General features: G+C 42.1%; 1 protein-coding gene across 2 annotated transcripts in view; it reads right to left on the bottom strand.

The window, feature by feature from the left end:
• The window catches only part of PTN (pleiotrophin), a 93,590-nt gene that overhangs the window by 10,881 nt on the left and 72,467 nt on the right, over positions 1-10,242 (bottom strand). For both annotated transcript variants that reach the window (XM_006910490.3, XM_015588273.2), the window contains exons 2-4: positions 9,232-9,347; positions 8,175-8,348; positions 7,193-7,354 (exon numbers count right to left, since the gene is read on the bottom strand). In XM_006910490.3, coding sequence (XP_006910552.1) covers positions 7,193-7,354; positions 8,175-8,348; positions 9,232-9,346 — 451 coding nt within the window. In that variant the 5' untranslated portion in view covers position 9,347. The remainder of the gene's footprint in view (positions 1-7,192; positions 7,355-8,174; positions 8,349-9,231; positions 9,348-10,242) is intronic.

The following is a 10,242-nucleotide window of genomic DNA, read 5'->3' as shown; positions in this document are numbered from 1 at the left end:
TACATTGCTGAATTAGATTTCACACACTCTCGTTTTTGTGTATCTTTCCGAGAGCCCTCATTAGTGGCAGAGGTGCAGAATACATGTGAATTTGTTGTTTTTTTCATGTGTCCCTAAGAATTTGAAATACACGTCATTTTAATGTGACTTTGGTACTGTGTCATATGGCATTTTATGCTCGTTAATGGTTTCGCAAATGCTCACTAATCCTTTCCCTCATCTCCACTCTTGTCTTCCAGATTTCAAGCAAATGAGCTATGTCCCGTGCACACACACCCCGACATGATTCTTGGACCCCATGCACCCAACACTCTGTCTACAGCAGCAGCAGCAGCAAAGATTAAACCCGAAGAGATCCCCCAGACTTCTCTACAATTTTTAGACAGCAGCCTTCACTGATTATTCTTATGCATCTGGGTGAAGATTTGAAAATCATGTTTTTCTATTTTCTGTAGAATGAAAACAATTTCCGAAGGCCTCCCAAGAGCGATCACTGTGAGTGTGTTAACCTCTGGCCAACAGTTCTGGGCCTTGTCCCCTGGGTGCCTGACTTGGAGGACACTGGGAACATTTTTACCTGATTCGTGCACTTCAGATCTCTGACGAGCTCTTCTACAAATATTATTTACTCCTCCAGAAAGAGCCTTTATTTTTTTTTTTATTTCCTCTGCCCGTGTGCCCTGAGCAACAATAGTGCCGCGTGTTTTGATTTCCCTGTGGGTTCCCAGAGGCTTTGCATCGGTGCAAAGCTGGCTGCAGTCACTGCGTATGTGCGAAGCGTCTCTACCGGCAGTGCCTGTTACCAGGACAGCGGTGCCTCGGATCCTTGTGAAGCACCAGAGTCGCCGTGAATCTCACAGCGGAGAAGAAGCGATCCTGAATCCATTCCAGGGTCCAGCCTGGGAGGCCGCTGCATGTAGTGAGTGCTTCGCACCGCTATGTCTTACTCTCAGCAATGCAGCCCTTTTAAGGGACTCTCCCTTGAGAAATGTAGCGCTAAATGTTATCATGGGCTTTGATGCAATTATTACATAAAGACCAGCTTGAGCCAAAAGTTATCTGACGTGACTCCATGATAAATCACCTCAAACATACTCATATGAATACTTTAGGATGACCATAGAAACAAAAACCAAAATTATTAATTTTTTAAAGAATACTCAATGAGCAGGGAGCATTGCTTGGGAAGCATGATTATTGTCTGACTTCAAGTTCAAACCTGAACTCTCACTGGCTGGGTGAGCTTGTACTAGCTGCAGTCTTAATGTACTTTTTTTTACAAAATATGAACAAAACTCCTTGAGGCTGCTGTGGGGATTAAGCAAGACCGTGCATGCTAAGGACATAGCATAATGTCTGTCACATCACAAATAATAAATAGGAATGACGTTTACGATGTTTAAGAAATGCTGATGACAATAGATACGACAAAGCAGAAATTCTCAATCCATCTCGACCCAGGAAAAGTTAGAAGAGAGAAATGCAAAAACTTTGGGGGCGGGGGGTGTCCCTTAACCCAGTAACTAATTAGTATGAACATTGTTCTATTATGCAGCCTTCCTCAATACTAATTATTATATAGCTGTTTTGTGTGTGCCCAGCTAATGAGCCTCTGAGCGTGGAATCTGCCAAGGGAGATGAAAGCAGACACACAGTGCGGAGTAAACCACACAAATATTTATAGTTCCTGGTTCTCACATCTGTCCTGGCAATTAGGATTAAAAATTCTTTAATAAGGTTGGGATTAAAATACCCAATAAATCTTCCAGGTGAGTGCGCTGTGTTTTAAGAGTGATTTCTCTGTACATTTTTGCAGCCGATGGATAAGTCGATGATATGTCCCAGTGAGCCAGACCAAGACTACTTAATTGGACACATTCATTCATTCATTCAAGTCAATGCTATTCACTGAACTAGAGAGACAATGAGATGTAGTAACTTAGAAAGGCGAGTGAGATGTGGCTCCTGTACTCAAGAGATTCAGTGTCCCAGAGACAAATACGCACTTCCTAGGGACTAAAGAATGTCCTCTTATCAGACGTGTGAGCCCTCCTTGCAACCTGATGCTTGAGAAGGGAAGTCTGGTAAGTTTTAACACTGATCTCTTTTCTAGTCCTTGAAGAACGCAGGCTCATTTTGGCCTCAGAGACTTTGAACGTCCCCTCGTTTCATTGAAACCATTAATCTGGCGAGCTCCTTCTCCATCTTCAAGACCAAGTTCAAAAGTTACGTCTCAAAGAAGCTTTGCCTGCTTTCGCTAACAGCACCATCCCACTACCCCTAACCCAGCCACTCCGGCATTTGGCTGTTTAGTTTTTAAGACAATTTACTCTGACATGTAGTTATCATTTTAATTATTGATTGATTCTGTCACTATTGTTTATTCACTACCACCAAAGAACAGAAAGAAAGAAATCTGTCTAGTGTTACTAGCATTGAACACACTGCCTGCTCCAATGCAGGCTCCTCGAAGATTTTAAAAATAAATGAATGAATTAGAAACAAAGCCAAAGGACCATATGCTTCTCTCTTGCACAGCATTTGTCATTCTGTGCCGTACCTTGGGATTTGTCCTTCTGTTTCTCCTCCTGCATTATAGGTCTAGCTAGGTCTTTAATTTATCCCTGGCGCCAACACTAGCAGATAGCACTAAACAGTAAATGTTTGCTGAATGAAGAGGGTAGGTTTTACAGAATGAAATGGATGAAGTATAGAAGAGGGAATACTTTACAGGTTTCTAGAACCACAGGTACAGAGAAATGGACATAGAAGAAATCACAGCTCATTCAGCCATCCCTGGGAGTTTGGTGTGGCTGGGGCACAGTAGATGGGACAGTGTCTGGAGCGAGGATCAGGTAAGAGCCAAATCAGCTGATGCCTGAGAAGCGTGTCTTGCTAAGGAGCCAGGATCTGATTCTGTCGCTGATGAAAAGCCACCATAACAGAAGAAGTTTAGGAAGAATAAGTGGGTCTGAAATCCATTACCTTTCTTAGATAAGAAACTGAGATCACTGTGTCCAATAGACACAGGGGCAGGGGTTGTGCATCAAGCTGGAGACCCGGAGTCAGACTGCCTTGCGATTAAGTCCTGGCCCCTCTGCTTATTAGCTGTGTTACCTACCTTACACTAGGTCTCTCTAAGCCTCAGTTTTCCCATATGTAAAATTGGCAACGATAATAGTAGCCATTTCAGAGGTTTTGTGACAATTCAATGACACCATGTATGAATAATGTACTGAATTATAATCAAAACATACTAGGCTCTCAATAAATATTAATTCTACTTACTATTATTGTGATTATCACACTTTTATTTTTGTTGTTGTTGAAAATGTGTTGAGGGAAATACCCATCTCAAGAAATTCATGTGGCAGGAAGGAAATCCTCTTAAAAATAGTGCATATCTATCAAGCATTTTTACTGATAGTACTTCATTTCATCTTTGCAGCAGTGCTATGAGGTAGGTATTCATTGCAGATTCCAGTTTACAGAAGACATAATGGATATCATTCTAATTGGAAATGATTAGAATTAGTTTTTCTCACTTCACATACAGTATCATGGATGGGAAGTAAAATACAGATGTTCACATAGACCAGTGGAACAGAAGAGAGAATAGAGAATCCAGAAATAAACCCACGCCCATATGGTCAATTAATCTATGACAAAGGAGGCAGGAACATACAGTGGAGCAAAGACAGTCTCTTCAATAAATGGTGTTGGGAAAACTGAACAGACGCATGCAAAAGAACGAAACTAGATCGCTTTCTTCCACCATATACGAGAATAAACTCAGGATGGATTAACGATGCAAAGTAAAATAAAATAAAATACAGATGTTCAAAGATTTCCACAAGAATAAAAATCGAAACCTTGAGACCAAACTGAATAAGAACGCTTCCCACTGAAGGCAAAGAGCAAAACTCCCACGAGGTACCCCTGGCCGCTTCTCTCTGGTCAAACACAAGGGCAGCAGCTATCGACCCGCCTCCCTCCCATTCCGGGGTCTCAGTGGGGAGGGAGCCCCAGCCACGCGGTGGGATTCTGCCCCTTCAACTCTCCCGGCAGAAGTCTCTTAGCCCGGCAAAGCTCATCCACAGAGCATTGCCATGCTCATTCCTAAAGGATGTCAGAGCCCAGAAAACAGAAAAAAAAAAAAAAAACCTTTGGGGAACTTTTCTTTATCTTTAAAAGAACTAACAAAAGAAGCTATTTAGAGGGGAGAGAATTGAGAATGCTGGGAATATCACTTTGCTGACCCCTTTTTCTATTTAATAATCAGCTGCCCAATGCTGTGTCCCGCACACAGCTGAGTCTTGCACTTAAACGATTGACGTTCTTTTGATCTTTAAAGATCAAAATTGCCAAACCTTAAAAAGGGCTAGGCAACTGGCTAGCCCTAGTTTTGCAGTAAGATTGCAAAACTTTTAAAAATCGCTGGGAAGAAATAAAAGGAATTACGGTTATCGTGAGCAGGAAAATTTAACAAGGGTCTGGTAACAGCAGAGCATGAACTGGTGGACAGGTCTGCAGTTGGGATTTACACTGTTCCCTGAGCCACCTGTCACACAGACATCTGTCCATGGGCACCTGCTTCTGACTATACCAGTAACCATTTGAGAATACCTTTCTGCCAGGCCATCATGCCATGCTGTCCTGTTGGTATCAAAAGGAGTTTCACAATATCCCTTATTGATGTAAAAAGTAATGACTTACCCTTTTCTTTTCAACAATAATTCAAGATTCTAGAATGTTCCAAGATGATTATTAGGACATGTCACCTGTGGCACTTAGCGAACTCTCAGCTCACCTAGGGGTCTTCTGCACAAGCCCTGACTCAGCATCAGCTGAGATTCTGAATTCTGGTGACAACTACCAGAAGCCGGCTTCCCTGGGCCACTCCGGCCCCTGCAGACAGGACTGCCCGCAGGACAGGGCCATGGGTCTCTATCCTGGTGATCCTGGCTGGCCTGGTCATCTTCGAACTCTACAGTGAGCTCGTCCTCCATGGGGATCACTAAGAAACACCTGTGGCTTGGAGAAGAGTTATTTGCTCTCTGAAGGGTTCTCTGCTCCGAAATTTGATACAGATCTGTCAGCAGACAGACCTGCGTTCCCACCTTCTCTGCTTGCTCACAGGTCAATTATACCTGAAGACTGGGGAAAAAATTACCTATGGCTCCAAAGAGGAGAGACCTAACTCTCTCCACAGTGGGGTACGTAAGTATCCCCAATATGATAGCTCTCCATGCAATAGCCTCAATGCTTCATTGATCCCACCAGGAGGGAGGGCGAGGTCTAACAGTATGCTCTAGCACAGGCCAGCATCCCCTGCACAGTTCCTGGCAGATTGCTCCCTAGATACCAACTCAAGACCCTTTGGCTTCTTTTCTCCTATCTATAGGTAGTTTGGAAAGTTAAAGACACATTTTCCTGACTCCCTGCAGGAGGATGTTATACGTGACCTAGTTTCCATAAAGCGGGCACCCTTCAACGAGTCTTAGAGGTAGAAATGAATAACTAATAAAAAGGGCCAGGTTTGGAGAGATTTGGATACTCCGGCAAGAAAGGAGATGGGAGTGTCTGATTTTGCAGAACGGGGGATGGCCTCAGGGGTGGAGGAGTTTCAGTGTTCAGTTCTTAGCATTCTATGTGCCGAGCAGGGGGTGATCTCAGCGGGAGGGGTTTTGCTACATCCGCTATTTGCAGTGTGATTAGACATTTCTCTCGGACCTGTTGCCTTTTTCTGCATTATTCTTGGAAATGTGGCATTCAGGCCAGAGCCTCTGGCCGTCCTGGAAATTCTGTGAGCTATGTAACAACACCCTTGAATAAATCCTTAACTTATTAGAGTAAGTTAACCCCGCCCCCGCCAAAACACAAGGTCTTATTAATGACCTTAATACTTATTATGGGCTTCATGTTCATTTTTCTGAGTTTCTCCTTTTAATTAATCTGGCCAGTATGAGTTCTCAGGCCCATTTTAGAGCTCAAATCTGAGCAGAGGCCAAGGAGATATTTTAATGTAGAGTTTGCTGAGGCCGTTGTATTTATTTGCTAGGGCTGCCATACACTGTACCACGGAGTGGGGGCTTAAATAATTATTTTCTCACAATTTCTGGAGGCTAGATCAAGGTGCTGGCAGGGGTGATTTCTTCTGAGGCCTCTCTCCTTGGTTTGTGGGTGGCAGTCTTTTCCCTATGTTTTCACCTGGTCTTCCCTCTGTTTGTCCCGATCACCTCTTATATGCCAGTCATATTGAATTAGGGCCACCCATATAACCTCATTTAACTTTCATTACCTCTTTAAAGGCTCTGTCTCCAAATACAGTCAGATTCTGAGGTACTGAAGGTTAGGACTTCGATATTTAAATTTGGAGATGGAGAACATAATTCAGCCATAACACCCATGAGATAAAAGAGTTTAATACTTCTTCGTCTTCCCTCAGCTGGGATTCTACTTGTACAAAACCATGGCCATGATACTATGATGGTTTACTTTCTCCAGCATAGGCAGAGTCTGTCTGACTTTCTGGAAATGAATAGAAAGATAGCTCTACATAATTTAAAAATTCCATAAGTGTAGTTGTAAGCTAATCTTAGTAATATATATATTTATGTAAGCTAATCTTACTAAAATATATATATGTATAGATGTGTGTATAGATGTGTGTATGTGTGTGTGTGTGTGTATATATATATATACATTTATAGGCTTTTGTTATAGGCTATGAAAGAAGTATAATAAATACAGAACCTATTGAGTTATGTGGTGAAAAAAGGAAAAATATAAAATAATTTAGCTGATTTTATGAAAACTCTATATGTTGGAAAATCCAGGAGAGACTTGATTTTAAATTTTCTGCCCCACGATCTTCACAGTGTGTTCATACGTGCTAGGATGTAGTCCCAGCTTAGGGCTTGGAATGTATAGTCACCATACAACTTTCTTAATTGACCTGTTTTGCTGAGCTGGTTTCTTTGTGCTAGAAGCCTGTTCCAATTCCTTCCATCCATGCAGAGGACTTCAATTTGAACCCATCAATCACCTGCTGAAAAGGACTTGTGAGATGCTCAATATAAGGAAGGGGAAGCTTTTTCAATCCCTTTCTTAAGGTAATACACCTAAGACTTCCTGCTTAAGCCCATCAACGCTTTCATACTAGAATTGTGGTGTAAGGGTGGGTAGCTACCTTGAGGCTTGGGCTTAGTCAGCTTCCCACAGGGCTTGGAGATGGTGACCGTCTTCTGGCAGTCAGCGTTGTGGAGGGCTCGCTTCAGACTCCCAGTTCTGGTCTTCAGGGCGGTATTGAGGTCACATTCTCCCCAGGCCTGGAACTGGTATTTGCATTCCGCTAAAAGGCAGGGTGAGACCAAACGGAAATCTTTGAGAGATCCTATTGTAGTGCCGTGAAAAGAAAGATCTACTTTTGTTTTTAATTTTTGTGTGTGTGTTGAGATCGTTGTAGATACGCATGCAGTTCTAAGAAATAATATAGAGAGATCCCATACACAATAAATAGCAATAACTACAGAACAAGATATCAATTCCCTCAATCGATATCTTGCATAGCTGTACAGACAGGTGGCACAACCAGGAAATTGACATGGATACATTCCACCGAACTTATTCAGGTGTTACCAGTTTTACATAGTCGTGTGTGTGTGCATTTAGTTCTATGTGACTTCATCCTATGTGCAGACACAACTAAACACCGTCACCACTATGACACAGAACAGTTACAACCAAGGGTCCCTTGGGTTATCCTTTTACAGTTCTAGCTGATCCATCTTCCTTCCTTCCCATCTCCTTAAAACCCTTGGCAACCACTATTCTATTCTCCAACTGACAATTCTGTCATCTTAAGATATGAATGGAATCAAACAGAATGCAACCTTTTGAGGTTGGCTTTTTCCACTCAGCATAATTTCCTATGGCACCTCTTCAAAGTTATAACGAAATGAAGTTGACCAAAGGACTTTATTTGAGGACTCGCTGTAGTGCCAAAGTGAGAAACCCTGGGGTTAGGTAAGATGTCTGGTTATCGTGCACCTGACAAAATAAACTTATTTAAAATAAATGGTAGTCAACATCAGAAAAACCTTGGGTAGAAGAAAGCAAGAATGATCTCAGATGGAAGGTTAACTCAACAGGACCACCGCGGTGGGACTCACCTCCGAATTGCTTTTTCCAGTTGCAGGGGATCTTACATCTCTGGGTCTTCATGGTCTGCTTGCACTCAGCTCCAGTCCTGGTGCCCTCCCGGGTGCCCAGCCCACAGTCCCCGCTGGTGGGCACACACACACTCCACTGCCATTCTCCACAGTCGGACTTCTTCACTTTTTTCTCTAGAGCCAAAAATAATCAACATCCAAAACACTCTTTAACTCCTAGATATAACCAAGTTCATTCCTGTGTGCCTTAATTACGGAGACTGTGCTTTTCACCTCTGTTTTCCGTGTCCAGTAAGTAGTAGGAACTTGATAGGTGTTAGCTGAACGATTGAACGAATGAATGACCAAGAGAAGGAAGACTGAGCAAGGAGCTAGAACTAATATTAATGTAACTCTTATTATGTGCCAGAGACTGTGCTCAATGATTTACTGACATCTCTTTTCCAAAGCAAACATTTCTGTAAAAGAGAAGATGGTCAGAAACGGTTAAACTTAAGAAATGAGAAAACATTCTGTTAGAAGTAACGGCTGTCAGATTAGCTTTTCAATGCAAGTCGATGTTCCTTTCTGTCTTATAGATGGAATAGCATAATAGAAATGTGGTGGGTCACAGAGTAAACAGGCTTCCAGCTCCACACACTATTGAAGGCATTGGGAGTTACAGAAAAGGTGCTTTATCCTTTCTGAGCTTCAGTTTCCTTTTTTATTCACATGAGATAAAACAAAAATTTCTCGAAGGACACTTTTGAAGAGCGAGGCAACATAAGTAAAACACCCGATTGCTGGTCAGTGTTCTGTACTTAGTAGCTGCTAACGTGCTACTTGTCTATAATGATCATAATAGATCATTATCTATATTTCAGGACTTACAATGGGGGGGAAATGAGAGGGAATATCATTTATGTCCCTCTAAATACTTGGAAGAAAGGAAAAAAGAAGGAAGGGAGAGAGGGAGGGAGGGAGGGAGAGAGGGAGAGAGGAAAGGCAAAAATTAGGTAGTCGGCTTAGATGGACATCGATCAGTGAAGAGTCCCGCCTTCATAACCCTCCTGCTTACCCGGTTTCTCTTTCTTCCCAGCTTCAGCAGTGTCCACAGCTGCCAAAATGAAAATGAATGCCAAGAAGGCGGCTGCAAATTTTCGACGCTGCTGCAGGTACTGTTGGGACTGCATCCTAGGAATAAACAGAGAAACAGAAGAAGGTAGTGTCAGCCTAAGTCAGAGAGGAAGGCTCATTGAACACCTTGATGGAGGGCTCCATTTTCCATGTCTGGGATACTAGATTTTCGAAAGATTTATATCAGTTATCTTGGGCAGAATTCTCTCTTTTCTCTCCAACACCCACTGAAATATGTGCTCTTCTGCAATCTGTCATGTATTCACTGACAAAATCCAATGGTTCTCTTTACACACAGCCATATTCTAAGTATGACTCAAGAATTACGGAAGCAAGAGTTTTGATGGCATGTGTTTGAGCAGACTCCTACAGGTAATCTCGCTGATAGTGATACTCGGTAATGTCAATAACTATGGTCGTCTTCATAAGTCCTGACAGTTCCTAGAAATGACCACCTGTGGATAATTTGAATGGAGACAATGAATGGATTATGTGTACAAGTATATATTAGCTGTTATGTCTAGACTGATGTCAGTATCGACGAACATCTCTGATTTTTTTTATCATTTCCCGTGATTGTAATTATCTTATCATCACTGTTCCATTATTCATTGGTCCGCCAAAGAGTGAAGCACGAAACAGAAGTAGAACTAGCATACCTTTGCTATACATCAAATACACAAAATCACATGTGCTGAAAATCTCTAAACTCCAGGATGTAATTCTAGGAAGAATTTATACTTTCATAATTTAAAATTCTCCACATTTGACATGAATCAAAATCTCAGAATAACATTAGAATAATTCCCAAGACCCAGGACAATCCAAGTCCTGGTAGCTGCACCAAACCAGTGGCTACAGCAACTTTCCTAGCAGAATTTATCTCCATCTGGTGAGTTCTTGGTGTTTTAAATAAAACGACGGTAATGACTTACGTCATTAGCTCTGGGGA

This window comes from Pteropus alecto, unplaced genomic scaffold (assembly GCF_000325575.1).
Source record: "Pteropus alecto unplaced genomic scaffold, ASM32557v1 scaffold22, whole genome shotgun sequence".
Lineage (NCBI taxonomy): Eukaryota > Metazoa > Chordata > Mammalia > Chiroptera > Pteropodidae > Pteropus > Pteropus alecto.
This window is presented reverse-complemented; position numbering and strand designations above follow the sequence as displayed.